Raw genomic sequence first — 15,776 nt, 5'->3', positions numbered from 1 at the left:
AGCACAGCCTGCCTGTCCTTCAATGGCCAAGACTTGTGTTGATATGTCCCCCTGCACAGCCATTCACGGGGAAGATTAGTGCACTGCTGTTTCTCTATCAGTGATAAGTCATCAGAACAGGAAGTAAGGGAAAATCTCTTTTTTTGGGACAGGGAGAACAGCTGTTTTTCTGTACAGTGATAAAGACTGTAGGGTTATAACCCCTGAAGGGTTAAATTTCTGTCTGTATTTTCATGTCCAATGACACATGTTCCCTCATTGTCCTGGTGTCACTGGTTTACCTGCATGGTCAAAGCACAGGTTCACTTTAACCCCTTGAAGCTAGTGCCTCCCGGCCCTTTAAGGGGTTTAGGGTGCCAGGAGGCGGGGCAGGTTTATGATTATGTGACCACAGTGATTGGCTGTTACGATGGTCACATTATCGGAAAGCTCCTCTTTGCAAGCAGTGATGGGGAGCCACTGGTAACTGGTAACTGTGAATTTGCACTAATGCACGCAAGTATGTGGCCGCTCGGCGCCAAGGCCCACCCGTCGGCCAAGGCATATTTGCACACAGCCAGTGCCAAGAGGTTAAAGATGCTCATTTTGTCAATGCTACCTAATGTGTAGGAAGGGAGTTTAAATATTGTTGACTCCATTGGTTTCACCCTTCTAGCAAACAATGGGTGGCCAAATAAAGAGTAAAAATGAGTTCAATGTTTCCTATATGGCTGTGCAGACTATATTGGTGCTAGATAATTCTATCACATTGCTAAGCAAAACGTAAAAAAAAAATCAATCTCACTGCAAAAAAAAGATTATATAAGAAATCTTTGGTCTTTAACTCAATAGAGTATTCAGGTGTGGTGCCCCCAGGGTCGCGGCTTTCAGAAGTAATTGTAATGTGCGATAAGTCATATTCTGTCTATGGTAATAGTGACAATGATCTGGGCTGGTGTTGGGACTGTCACCGATCCCTCGTGGGTGATCACTGCATAGTAAGACTCAATATTTAATGACATAACGGATCATTTTGGTTTCAGGATTATTAAATTCATTTACGCTTCACAGCAATTATGAGATCGCCAGCCCTAATAGGACCCGCGACTTTCCACACTTTCATCTCTCTCTTGACTCCGGCTTGATATTAAACGACTTTGATTTATGACTGTGCAGATGAAAGTTAAGATACTTTAGGATGGCTTAAGCAGAATATCAATGAGACTTTTTAAACTAAAGGAAGAAAAGGCTCTCTGATTCACATTATATATTAGTCCTAAAGCTGGTGTGTTAAAAATGTCTCAGCTATCTAGTAATGGCATACAAGGAGCACGATTCTGACCTTACACAGGAGAAAAAATAAAAAATATTTGACTGCAACAGTAATGGGCATCTCTAGTCAAAATGTTTTAGCTTTGGATAGAATAGGAAAGGTCAGATCTGCTGTCAGGTTTTTATTGTCACCTGTGCCCCCCGTTGAGTAAATTCACCCTCTTTTGTTCTGGTGACCATTGTCACAGTAAAGAAAGTGATGGGAAATCAAAAATGTTATGGGTGCCACTGGAAGAGGAATATAGAGGAAAGCCTAAAATAAGGACACTTGTTCCAGGGACAACTGTCTACAGAGGATGTACTCTCATTTTGGAGAGATCTAAATGGGGTACACACTATAAGAAATCGTGCAAACAACGGTCCAATTTTCCACGTAGTTGCACAGCAAGTCGGAACCGATGAAGGAAAATTAGTACAAAAATTCTCATACAACAAAGGCTTTTTTTTGTTATTTATTTCACTGATCATGCGTGTCTTTCGTTTCAGATTTTTCTCATTTTGGAGCTTGTCCCCCCTGGAGCTCTGGGCTGTGGAAGGGGCGGGAGCGGCCAGCTCAGGCTCTCGGTGACTTTCTGAGAGGCTGAGCTGGGTGACGGTCCAGGCATATGTAATGTTTCATATTCCCATCGCACACGTTCCTGGTATAAGTTCTAAAGGTTTGGGTGCTGCAGCAACAACCAGCTGGATACTGGTTCAAGTCACAATGTAGATACTTGCCAGCACACCAAGGATCAGCACAAGGTGGCGTCCAAACGGTTTAGTTTATTGCATGATCACAACACAAAAAGGTGCTGGCATATGGTCGCAATCTTTCCCAAGCCTGCACTGGCCCCGTGACGTCAGCCGACAGCGGGTTTCAGAAAATGGGTCACGAGAGCACAGAACGAACTGCACTCCTGTGATCCACAGGAGAAGTACAGTCAAACAAGCTTCGGCTGTACTTCACCTTTAATACCTTAAAAGCAGTTACAGCATGAGCTGGCGGGAGGAGGTCCCAATGTTAGATTCCAAAGACTGGGAGAATGTTTGGGACTAACTTATGCAAAACTTGGTATCAGCCAGAGACAGATTAATCCAATTTAGGATTCTTCATAGAGTTTACCTCACACCTCAACGGTTACATAAGACTTATCCCTCACACTCCTCACAATGTTGGCGCTGTACGGCTGACCCTTCCACATGCCTGGATGTGTTTTGGGAGTGTCCGGGCACAAAATTATTCTGGACAGTGGTTTTCCTGACGTATTTGCACAGTCACCACAATTGCTGTACCATTATCTATTGATGTTTGCATTTTAGGTCTCGTACTTCTACTGGCTAGTGGCTACCTCAAGATGTATGAGAACTTTGATGGGCCTTTTATTGTTTTATGCACGTAAGACTACACTCCTTACATGGAAATCTACCCAGCCCCCTACCTTAGATTATTGGAAGAATATTGTCAATAAAATGGTTCCATTGTATAAATTTACATATGAATCTAGGGGATGTCCAAAAAAAATTCTCCAAAGTCTGGGATATTTGGACAGAGTCCAGGGATACTGTCGGATCCTCGGCAGCCCCTCCATGAGATGCTCTGTTTTGTTCTATTTAATTCTTAGTTATGGATCTGTATACAGGGAGAGTACCACCTGATTTTTTACTTTGCACACACCGGATAAATTTTTTTCCTTTTGGGATAAAGGTTTTACATAAATAAATAAAATCTGATTACTGTAAGCACACCTGTCAGTGGTAAATGGTTTCTTTCATCCCTGTGACTGTAAGAGAGTTTGTTCTTTTAAAGGCAACAGACTTACTGGCCCGATCACCAGATGAAAATAGTAGAAAGAAAGCATAAAAAAGAAAACAAATACAGCCATCACATCTAAGAATTGTTAAGCTGAAATATAATAAATGTTTGCTTTTGGGTTTAATACTGATTTATTTATCACCCTTCCAAATACTGAAAACAAATCTGGTCCAAAAATAATTAAAAACAACCCTCCTCGCCATCTTTGCCCTATATAAAGACAGGCGTATTGTAACTTTACCATCACAGGGGCAATTTATTCGGAAAAAAAAACAGGCAAACCGGCTCATCAAACATTTGCTCGGCTCTTCCGACTTTCTGTCTCTCAGTAAAAATTGTTTTCAGAAATTTATCCTTCATCATGTTTCCATTAGCTCCTGTTCTCCCTCATTTCTTTCATAATGTTTGCAAGCATTTTAAAAGCAAACCGCGCACTGTGTAAGTCCATCTTCAGCTGATCGCTGTTTTATGTCCTTCCGGAGATGTGACCTCCACATCAGAATAGAATTACTTTAGGCTCAGCCTGGCTAATGATCTACAAAGATCTTCAAACCCCAGCTAATTGCTAACAGGGCGATGCTTGTCTTTCCTAGCATTGTACAGGGATTCAATGGCTTGTTATACATCTGTACCTACGGTTTAACATCATTATCAGATATCATTTAATTGTGCCTGTCCAAAAACTTTAGCTGTAAATTATTTTTAAAAAAGTAACAAGCAGAACATCCAAAGAGTAAGGCCATGTTTAATAGCCCTTTTAGTTCAAAAGGCCAATGTCAACAACTTGAAGTCAAGGCATTTGACTTCCAGCAGCTTTATACTGAAACTATTCATAGTGGCGGATCACAGAAAATGCCATAGGAAAGTCCATGGATATCAGGAAAGAAGCCCTAAGCGATCAGTTAACCTCACAGGTTGTTGCTCTTTCATAAACCATTTTGTAGAACACAGCAGTACTTTAATGGCTAAGTAGGCCACAGTATTGGAGGTAGAGTGTTACAATGAATTACAGAAGAAAAGTATTGGGGGGGGGGCAATTTCAGAAATAAAAACTAAGTAAGCAGTGTGGCCTGACAGTGGGGAAAACAAAATTCTGGGTTGTATCACTAGAACAATCATCAAGGGGAAGGAGGTTCTGGTTTAAGCAGCCATTCTCAACCAGCGTTTGCATTGGGTTCCTAGAGTTGTGGTTGATTTGACCTCCAATTTGATGGTGCATGAACAGTTCTAGGACCAACAACACTTGGCAAAACCAGGAGCATTAGTAATCTTTTTAGATGTCTGTAAGGGTAGCAATCTGACCAGTACGGTAAGGGTTGCATTTTTTCTATTGAGTACCGAGTTCATTTTTGCGATTGACCCCCCAATTAACTGGTTTTAGTAAAAAATTATTTCAAGGGTTTCTCAGGGGTAAAACAGTTAAGAAAGCTTGTTCTAAATGTTATTCTAAACCAGCCTTTCTTACTCCAGAGGAACCCCTAAAATAATTTTAAGGTCTTTGAGAACCTCTAGTAAGATTAGTTGATCAAGGGTCATTGTGAAAAGGTCTTCACATTGGTGGTGGTAAGTGAGAAAAATGCACCTCCATACAGGGGTGCCCAGAATGACACCCCTGCAGTCATGCTGCTGGCAGGGGCGGAACTACCACCATAGCGACCCATGCGGACGCTATGGGGCCCGCAGCCGAGTGGGGCCCGGTGAGGATGAGAGCACCGCCGACACAGTCTCCCAGCCAGGGGAAGAGAGAGGAAAGGAAGAGGCGAGCTGTCCGTATCAGCAGAGAGCTGAATTGCCCGATGTAATAGCTTTCATTAGAACTTCCAGTGTTCCCGGGGCTCACATCACATAGCTCCACCTCTAGGCCCGGCGCCTTTGATAGACAGAATGCCGATCCAATGCGGGACATGTGACGTCATCAAAGGTGTCGGGCCAAGAGGTGGGGCTATGTGATGATCAGCCCCGGGAAGACGGGAAATTCAAATGAAAGCTGTTACAGCGGGCAATCCCGCTCTCTGCTGATCCGGGTGGCTTGGCTCTTCCTCTGCATAGGTGAGGCTGTATGGGGCACAGGCAGACCAGGCTGTATTGGGCACAGGTTACGCTGTATGGGGCACAGGTCACGCTGTATGGGGCACAGGTCACGCTGTATGGGGCACAGGTCACGCTGCATTGGGCACAGGTCACGCTGTATTGGGCACAGGTCACGCTGCATTGTGTACAGGTCACGCTGTATGTGGCACAGGTCACGCTGCATTGACACTAGGGCAGCTGTGGGGGGGGGGCTGTTTGCAGGGGGGCCCCATACAACATTTTGCTATGGGGCCCGGCTATTTCTAGTTACGCCCCTGGCTGCTGACTCTACCAAGTGGTATTGGACCTGGAACTGTGCGGGCACCAACAGATGGAAGGTCAATGGGCTACTGCTCAAGAAACCCTTAGCCACCCCTGGAGGAGCACTAGGGTTCCACGGAACCCTGATTGAGAATGGGTGATTTAGAGTATAAACTACAGTTATGGAACGCACACTTACCAAAAGATATTGAAACAACAAAAACGCTGCAAGGTCTTTATTTCCAGCAGATATGATGGTACACATTTGAATGCACATTTGCACATTCCTGTATGCACCACAAAATTGTATGGGCTCTGGAAAGTGTGCAAGAAAACTCAAATACACAGGCTTATAAGAGGTGAGGGGTAGTTTTTCACTAGGGTAGACCTATACCCAAGGTCCAAGACTCAATTAACTAGAAAGCTCATTTTCTGCGAGTGGACTTAAACGGCAGATGTAGGCTGAGGTATGTTATATAGTTGTTAACATGCATTGTGTTGAGGCAGCCAATATATTTCTGTGCACCACCAGACCAATAGCATTTTCAATGCACAGAGGGTTTGTATCTAAGCTTTGTGGTGTGCTAAAATTCCTGTGTGTTTTGGTGCGGTGACTTCGTGTGTAGGGGTGCCATTCAAAAAAGGACACTATCCCAGTGCACAGATGTAAGCAGAGCCAAAAGGGTTAAAAGATACTGCATACCAGTTTCTTTCTTAAGCATGCAATCGGCTTTTTAATGATTAGGCTCCGGCTTTTAAAAGATAAAAAAAAAAAAGCCTCACAGAGTTTCTGGACTCGGGAATTGAAATTGCTAAAGGCTCACCTGTTCTCTTCCTGATATGGTTTCTGTACAGAGGACTCTGTAGCCTTGTACGGGGCCGTTTGCATAGGCCGGGGGTTCCCAGGTTATCAGCATCGATGTAGGAGCTGTAGAGACCACCTGAAGATTTTCTACTGGTCCTGGGACTTGTACTGGAAAGAATAAAAATGAAATAAAAAAATGTACTTTACAGTTATCTGTATGGAGAATGCTCCATGTTTTTTTTTATATAGTAGATTCCAATTAGATTAAGGGAAAATAGTAAACTTTATTTTAGACACTTGTCACCTAAAGTAACATATTTCGTTATATTAACGCTCTCCAGCCAAACCTATAAAAGTGTATAAACAAAAAATGCACATAAACATAGTGATATGAAAGAAAAAGAATAACTACACAAGTCTACTCAAGAAGATACGTGGCCACTCAATGAAGTTGGATGAGGAACAGCTCAACCTTAAATGGCGTGGAGGGTTTTTTACCGTTAGAGCAGAAAGGATGTGGAAGTCCCTTCCACAATTGGTGGTTTCAGCAAGAAGTGTCACTAATTTCAACAATTTTAGATGGGCATCTTACTGAACACAATATACAGGGATATGGGAAGCAGTGGAGACATACACACACACACACACAGGTTGAACTAGATAGACTTGAGTCTCTATTCAAACTTACCATCTATGAAACTACACATGTACTTCTGTTATGTTATTTTTTATTTATCTAAGAGTGATACATAGCATGCATTATTTTTATCTACAAGTATTATAAGATATAATTTTCTGAAGTTTTAAAGCACAAAAGACCACTGCGGTGGATAAAAATGTTTTGAAAAAGAGCTCTAATTTTGATCCAATAAAAGTCTCAGTTTGAGCACCTAAATACATTCTTGTAGTTTGTCTTCCTTAGAAAGCAGCTGCATCCAGAGTAGAAAAGCCTGACCCCTGCCAGCATGCTGTATAGAAGGACCCTTACTCTCTGTGTGGAAGTAGTTGTCCCACTGCAGAGGTCCAATACGCACCTGCAGAGTCAGAATTAGAGCTTTTCAATCAGCAGGTAACATGAACATTGTTGATTGCGAACTATAGGGGACAGGTTGTTCTACTCAGGCAGTGTTTTTTTTTAAAGGAAACAAGCTGTAAGACTTTGCACACTTTTAGTTTTTATGCACCTGGAATGAATTTAGCACATTTCAATGAAAAGTTTGTTGGGGTTAAAGCCAAACTCCAGCCAGTATGTTTTGTTTTGCCATGCAAAAAGTGAGATAATGGTTAAAACCGCTTGCAGAATTTTATTGCTGTCTGTGTCCCCACTGGGAAGATTGCGAAGGCCCAGAGATGAGAAGAAATTGGAAATCACTTTAACAAGGATACACACAACAAAAATTTTTTTTTCTTTTTTTGCAATGAATGGGAAGGACAGACAATGAAGGTTGATCTTGCAAACAGTAAGACAAACTGATAGAAGTTCTAACCCTTCTCCACTCTAGCTAAAAATGAAAAGAGAAAGTTTTGGCTGGAGTTGGGCTTTAATGTATGTTGAAGCATATGTATATTTATAATATTCTAATTATTGTTACAAAGAAAAATTGTTTCTAAACTAGATTATAATGTAGCTATTTGTTTGCACTAGAACAGGGGTCTCCATACTTTCTAAGCAAAGGGCCAGTTTACTGACCTTGAGGATTTAGGGGGGCCGGGGCAGTAGGAGTAGAAAATGCCTCGGCATCAGTGCCCCGTTATTGGTGTCAATGGGAGTAATAGTGCCCCATTGTTGATATCAATAAAAAGAACAGTGCCCGTAGAGGGAATGATGCGATGCCACGTTTAAATGTGTGGCCACTCCAGCTGACTGAGCTGCAGCATGGCCCCGTGGATATTCCATATTGGTGGTGGCCAACAAACTGAACTGCCTGAAGGCTCATGCACAGTTTTTTATGTCAGATCCCTAGCCTTAGATGCCTGACTTCAGATACCTGGCCATAAGTGCCTGGCCTTAAATGCCTGGCCTTATGTGTTTTGCAATGAGACGCCTGGCCATAAAGGCCCGGTTATAGATACTGGGTTTTGAATGAAGCCTTAAGTGCTCTACTTTGGAAGCCTGGTCGTGGTGCTGGACCTTAGATGTCTGACCTTTGGTGTTGGACCTTACGTTCCGGGCCATCAGTGCCAGGCCTTAGAGTGGATGTTCAGCCAAGGAAGCAGCCATCTTGGCCTCTGTTTAATCTGCAACTGCCATCATGCTGCACGTGTGATCAGTTATGACACCAGCCATTAGATGGTTTGACAGTTTGGTTGAGAGCACATGCCGGGAATGCAACTGTGTTTCAAAATGTTGAAACTTTTGAATCGACAGGTTTGCTTCCGCTTAAGGTGCAATGCCTGGTCATAGATCCTTAGGAGCTTGACAGCAAGATGCCCGTTTGCATATGCCTAGCTATAGGAACCTGGCTTTGCATGCCCATCACATTATCTGGGATCATATTGTCTTGCCGGTTCTCCAAATGCCGTATTGATCCTTGATGCTCAGCCAGCTATAATGCACCTCCACTATAAATGGGTGTATACCCCAGTGGCTAAACTAAGCAGGTAGCAGTCTTTCCTCTTTGATTACAATAATTAAATAATACATTTAACCTCATTAAGTCACAATAGCCATTCCAACCCACGTATTCTCATTGCCCCCTAGCTTTAATCCCGAAGAATTTGATTAACAGCCTCCAAAAAAAGGCACATTAAAAGGAAAGGACATTTTTACAGTTAATTGGATTTTCTGACAGTAGGAAAGGAAAAACCCAACCTAACAATGCTAAATGAAGGCTGGAAACCTGGAAGATTTATCAGTGAAGAGATGATTTAGCTGCTCATTGTGCTTTATTATAGACCTTGCGTTCATCATTTCAAAGTAATTTCTGCTTTGTTTTCTCTTATATCCATGCGGATACAGGGTGTTTTGTTGCTTTTATCCCACGATCAAATACACAATGGTATACATTTTATTTGATAGAAAATCACATTGTTTTAAACTTTTAACTCTTTTTGAAGCAAAGAAAGAAGAAACACAATTACTTAAATACGTTCTTGACTGAAGGCGTTTATCAGTATTTGGGTCCAATTTTCTTACCACAAGTTTTTAATAAAAACAGCAGACTGTATCACATTAATCTAATTGGTCAGCCATTTTCTAAATATATAAATATATGTGTATGTGTACCAAAAGACGCACATACACACACACAGTGCAGAGCTACTACGGTGATAATTCAATGCTATACTTAGTGCTATATATACATGCAATAAAATTCAAATTCATAAAAAAAATCATAATAAATGTCCCATAAATCAATATCAATCTTTTATAAAAGCATAACAAAAATGAATCAATGATGTCTGGTATAAATACGTTTTAAAGTCACCTGTTCTTAGCTGAACCTCCATGACTCGAGGACCTCCTTTTGTAAAAACCACCTAGGGACCACTACAACCACCAAATCCCATCTACCAAATCCCCTGCTAATTTTAAAATGCCAAAACCTCCTAACAACTTTGTTGCCATAACAAATTACCTCCCCAGTGACCTTAACAAAACTCTTATTGGGTGGGCAGGCAGGACAACTTTTCAGCTTCAAAGATCTTTGTAGAATAGATGTCCCTAGTCCTCTTGGAAGTAGCCCCTGAAGCTCCTACCTACCTAAGCTGACCACCTTATTCTAAAGGTAAGCCTCTCCCAGAACTCTTTTCAAGGCCCCCCCCCCGTCCCTATTTTCTCCCTCTGTCATGCAGTCCTTGAGTTAAAGAGTACCTGTTAAGTTACGAGTTAAGATTAAATATTTGAATTTTAAATATTCTTTTTTTAGTGTCACTTTAAATTCTTGAATTTTTTAATTAAATATATTTCATATAGTTATTTAAACATATTATTAAAATATAAAAAATTTAGAATGTCTCCTCGCTACCACTCCCCAGATTGTTTCTTTGGTGCAATTTCTTAGTTAGCTACTCCTGTTACACCAGATGCACTATTATCAGTTCTGACTTTAGCAGTGCTATCTAGTCTGATTTTACACTACTGTTATTTCTGTTCTACTCTGCGAAGGCTATGTTATTTGTCTTGGAGCCTTCACTTTTACATATTTTTTATTTTATTTTTTTCCTTTTGAATGAAAATTCTTAATAAACATATTAAAAAATTTATTAAAAATACGCAACAGCAACTCCTTTTAGGTAAATTTTCAAAAATCATTGAATATGTGCACTTGGTAAAAATATACGGCAGTTCCTTTTAAAAAAAAAAAATGACTAAATGATTTGTATGGAAAAATAATAAAACAATAGAATTGTTTTACTGTTAATTACAGGAAATGTACAATTTTAACTTTAATTGTACACTTGAGAGGAGGTCCAACCTGATTAAATTTGTAACTGAAAAAATAAAAAATAGGGTGTATGGGTAAGAATATATTTTTTTCCTGGGCAATGAATAAAATTGAGAATTTCTTTTTTTCCCGTAATTGGAATCATAAGAACAATGGCCGGGATATTAACCAAATGTTGCTGATATGTAAACCAGATACAGTACGGTAGAAATGATTTATAATTTTACTAAATGTAGCCATGGCTTGCGCATGTCGCTGTAACGTGCGGCCCATTTATCAAGGCCGGTGAAAACTTGGGTGCTATAGCGAGTGATTTATGTAGCTATTAAGATTTGTGTGACTATTGTTGAAAAGAAACTACATTTATCACACCACTGCCCAACTCCGGGGTTGTGTCTCTGCAGACTATACAGGACTTATAACCCCCACGATCCACAATTTCTTAGCTGGGGTAAGAACATTTCCACAGGCGAAAACACAACCGGTAGAGGAAACTAAAACCAGTTAAAATAAATAGAAGGCCAAAGGATTTTATAAATATATGTGTCAGCAGCAGAGCAGTCCTTGGTAAATAATTGGTTTATGTGATTTACTAGATAGACTGTAGCATGAAGAATAGTTTAAAGGGAAAGTTAATGTGGTTTCAGTGAGCCTGGAATTTGTGAAATTATTGTAAGGTTTACATTTAAAACAGAACTCAAGTAAAAAATAAATGTAAAAATAATAATCTCAATAAAGGATTAAAAAGAAAATGAAAACCTTTTTGCTACAATACTAACCTTCATTCAAGAGCTACTTTTCTGCCACAAGATATCCTCAGTCTTAAATGGAAATTGCCATGTGCCAGTGAGTTCTGTGGAACCAACTTTACTGGGGCCATGCAATGCAGCTCCAGAATTTGGATGCAATGGCACCTACTGATTAAATCTTATTTTTTTATTCCTCCAGGCAGTTATCATGTTATTCTAAGAGCATATTATATTGAATGGGGCAATGTTAAGCTCCTCTTGAAAATGTATTTGTAACAACCTCTCTGTTGGTAACGTCATTTATGCTACGCAAAAAAAAAAAAAAAAAACATGGAAGATAGCATAGAAAGATGACACTAACAACTTAAAGCAGAACTATAGGCAAAATGTTTTGTTTTTTTCATTTTGAATAGAGCAAGGGAGGGTAGTAACCCCTGTCAGGTTTATTTTTGCCATCTTTGTCTTATTGTAGAGATTTCCCTTCACTTCCTGTCTCATAACCAAACAGGAAGTGGGAGGAAATCCCTGCAACTTAAGGGAATTCCTTGGGAACCCCCAGGACTAGTGTCCCCATTGGAACATTTCCCTTGTACCAGTATTACTTTATTTGGGACAACTCAAAATGTTGGGATTTTCTTTTACTTTCAATGATAATGGTAAACAGAACAAATAGAAGGGTTAAATCTCCTTAATGGGGGCAGAGGCAGCAATAAAAATGGACAGGTGTTCTAATCTCTACTCTATCTAAAACTAAAAAAAAAAAAATAAGTAATTAAGTTTTGCCTTTAGTTAAACTTACATTTTTATGTTGTTATTCCCTTCACAGGTAGTGTAATTCTCAGTTATGTCTGTCTTTGAGAGAAGATGGCTGCACTCATAAATATAGTATAAATACAATAAATTTGTACATTTTTATTTTCTATATTATATTTGAAAGTGACACCACCAAACTAATAATTCACTCCCTTGTTATCTCTCAACTATTGCAGCTCATATCTCCTTGGCCTACCTCTACACAGGCTACCCCCCCACTTTACTCTATTGTGAATGCCTCTGCTAGTCTTATCCACCTTACCGATCACTCAGTGTCCACCACGCCTCTCGGCTAATCCCTCTACTGGCTTCTGCTCATCCAATGAATGCCTTGAGCTACATCATCAATCTTAGATTTAAAATATCACCAAAACTGTCCTCTCTGCTCCTCCCAAGACCTCCTTCTCTTAACTTTCCTCATCCCCTCCTCCCATGCAAACCTCCAGGATTTCCCCCAGAGCCTCTCCCTTCCTGTGGAACTTCCTACACCAAACTGTCCGGCAATCTCCTACTCTGTCCGCTTTTAGACGATCACTGAAAACTCATCTCTTCAGGGAAGCCTATCCCACTTCCACCTAAAAACTTAAACTGTGCTTCCTCCATCCTCAATCAGTTGTTACATTTTGTGTCACTTTTTTTACCCTTTCTTTTAGCCCAGTGATTGTCAACTTATTAGCTAAAGGGGTCCTCAAATGTGACCCCTGACATCACCAAAAGGGCCACACATGAAGTTCAATACCTTTAATTCTTGAGAGAACTGTCAGAAACTGCAGATCTAATAGAGGAAATGAGGGTCAGAGAGTGTGGCCAGGATACATTTTTGGTTGGGGGTATGCTGAAGAAGACAATACGAAACTGGGAACCTATTACATGAGGCTAGTAGACATGAATGCTCTTACCCTAATCAGTGTTCCCTCTACAGACTGCTGAGGTCCTGAGGCCCAGACATCATATGCCAAAGGACAGCATGTGGTCTTCGGGCCACAGGTTGGGCACCAGGGTTTTAAATTGTAAGTTTTCATGAGCAACGTACTTCTAACCCTCTTGTTTTTAATTGTATTGTAAAGCTGGCCATACGGGGTTTGAGTTAAAAGCTGTGGGTGACCCTGTCAGCATCACCTGGCTCAACAAACCTTGATTTAAAAAAAAAATCAACAGAGCCAAAATTGTTAGCCGAACAGTGACTGCACCCGATTAGATGAAGTTGTTTGGTTATTCAGACAGCGGCAGGTGCTATGGCTATCTGGATACAATGGCCATGTTTAGTGCGGATGGAGGAATCGATTAGCTGAACGGTGAGAATATATATGTTTACTGTCTCCCTTTGTATTGCACAATGCTGCGCAAACTGTTGGCAATATATAAACCCTGAATATTAAAAATAACAACTATGGAGTCAAAAGCATTTCAAACATTTCCATAGCAGTTGGAACTTCATACTTACAACCAGAAAACAAAATAAATAAAAAAAAGGCACAATTACTTCCAAGGTGCTCCAGAGTTTCATTTAGTGCGTAACTTCATTTTAAAATTAAACTCGAATTTTAACATTTAAATGCATAGTATCCTTTCATGTGTTTTCTACTTTTTATTTGGGGATTATAAGGTGAGAAGGACAATAAAAGTTGCCCTCAGATCCCCCCCTGAATGAACTCCTCTGTCAAGCCTACTGTGAGCTCCACTATGGATGTAACAATGGCAAAAGACAAAAATATGTAGCAAAAAAAAAAAAAATAAAAAGACATAAAGAAAAGTGATTAGGTGACTGATCAACAAGATAAAGCCTGACTTGTTAACAGCTCATAAGTAAACGTAGGATTAAAAGTGGAAAAGTCCCTTTAATATGTCTATACATTTGTGGTAAAGGGAATTATTCATTAAGAATGCGGAGGGTTTAGCTAAGATAAAAAATGTTCATGCTCCTGAGATATAGCCAGGCACATGAAGAATGTTCAGTCTCTTGTAATAATTCACAGAATACAGGGTGAAGCAGATCTAATGGTGACCCATATGAAAGATTCATAGATTCAAAGGAAATTCTATATTCATACTAATTAATTCACTGATTGAAATAAATGGCAATTTTACAGTAGTCATTATTCATGCGCTACGCAGATCTGTACAGAGCATTTATCAGCGGCTGTACATTATTGGTCTTCTCCCAGCTATGGCAGGGATATCCTTAAATTTCTGTACAGTCAGACCCAATCCATGTAGCCCAACTTTGGGCTATTATTGATTTTACAGAAGAAAATAAATAAAACAAATAAAAAGCTGGTTAGGCTGTAATACTCACCTTCAATCTACAGCTACCCCCCCCCCCCCTATCCACGAGATGTACTTAGCCTTCTGGTTTGAATGATGCTGGGAAGACTGAGGACATACTTTGAATGCGTTAACCCTGAATGCAGGGTTGGGCTTTAAATGTATACTTGCCAGGATTTCAAACAATAACAATATATATTCTTGGCTGTGTTTGCAAATGTCTGACACAGATCAGCCTGGGCTTGGTGGCTTGCTATGAGAGATGAGCTTGGGCATCCTCTGAACTCATCTAAACTACCCAAACTCTGAACTCTTTATTTTGTACTCCAATGAACTGCCGGCCAGGTCACTGCAAACCTGCAGCCCACCTCTTTCTTTACTTAAGCTCACTCGAGTAAAAAGAGAACCTGAGTTTGGAGTTTGACTAGATATGAGTTCGGCGGATGCTCAAGCTCATCTCTATTTGCTACGGTGTTAGCCTACGTAAAAAGTTATGGCGCATACACACGAGCGGACTTTTGGACTGGACTGGTCCGACGGACTATCCAACGGACTTTCGGGGGACATCCAACGGACTTTCCCAACGAATGGACTTGCCTACACACGATCACACCAAAGTCCGACGGATTCGTACGTGATGACGTACGACCGGACTAAAATAAGGAAGTTGAAAGCCAGTAGCCAATAGCTGCCCTAGCGTCGGTTTTCGTTCGTTGGACTAGCATACAGACGAGCAGACTTTTCGATAGGAACTGAGTCCGGTGGAGTTTCGACGTATAGATTTGAAACATGTTCCAAATCTAAAGTCTGTCAGATTTTCGACCAAAAAAGTCAGCTGTAGGTCCGATGAAGCCCACACGCGGTCGAATTGTCCACCAGACTCGGTCCGTCGGACCAATCCAGTCGAAAATTTCCGCTCATGTGTACGCAACATTGGGAGGAAAAAATTACCCTTTAAGCCAGGGGTCTCCAAACTTTCTAAACAAAGCACCAGTTTACTGTCCTTCAGACATTAGGAGGGCCGTGATGTGTACACTAGGGGTAGAAAATTCCCCAGCATCATTATGAGGGAGCAATGGTGTGGATTTACTAAAGGCAAATAGACTGTGTGCTTTGGAAGTGCACTTGCACTCATTTTCTCTGGAGTTTAGTAATTGCGGTTAATCTTCACTTTGTAAAGAATACTCAAGCAGGTGTAAGGAAAATAAAAAAACAGCATTATTGCCTGCATATTATTGGATTATGGAAATCAGCAGAACATTCACATTCACTAAGCTCTGGGGAAAATAACTGCAACTGCACTTCCAAAGTGCGCAGTTTAT

At 40.6% G+C, this 15,776-nt stretch overlaps 1 protein-coding gene across 2 annotated transcripts in view; it reads right to left on the bottom strand.

Moving 5' to 3' along the window:
- The window catches only part of DCC (DCC netrin 1 receptor), a 980,705-nt gene that overhangs the window by 225,552 nt on the left and 739,377 nt on the right, over positions 1-15,776 (bottom strand). For both annotated transcript variants that reach the window (XM_073619854.1, XM_073619846.1), the window contains exon 10: positions 6,259-6,407. In XM_073619854.1, coding sequence (XP_073475955.1) covers positions 6,259-6,407 — 149 coding nt within the window. The remainder of the gene's footprint in view (positions 1-6,258; positions 6,408-15,776) is intronic.

The sequence above is a fragment of the Aquarana catesbeiana genome, linkage group LG01 (genome assembly GCF_042186555.1).
Source record: "Aquarana catesbeiana isolate 2022-GZ linkage group LG01, ASM4218655v1, whole genome shotgun sequence".
NCBI lineage: Eukaryota > Metazoa > Chordata > Amphibia > Anura > Ranidae > Aquarana > Aquarana catesbeiana.
The sequence above is the reverse complement of the archived record's forward strand: the minus strand, read 5'-3'. Positions and strand labels throughout refer to the sequence as shown.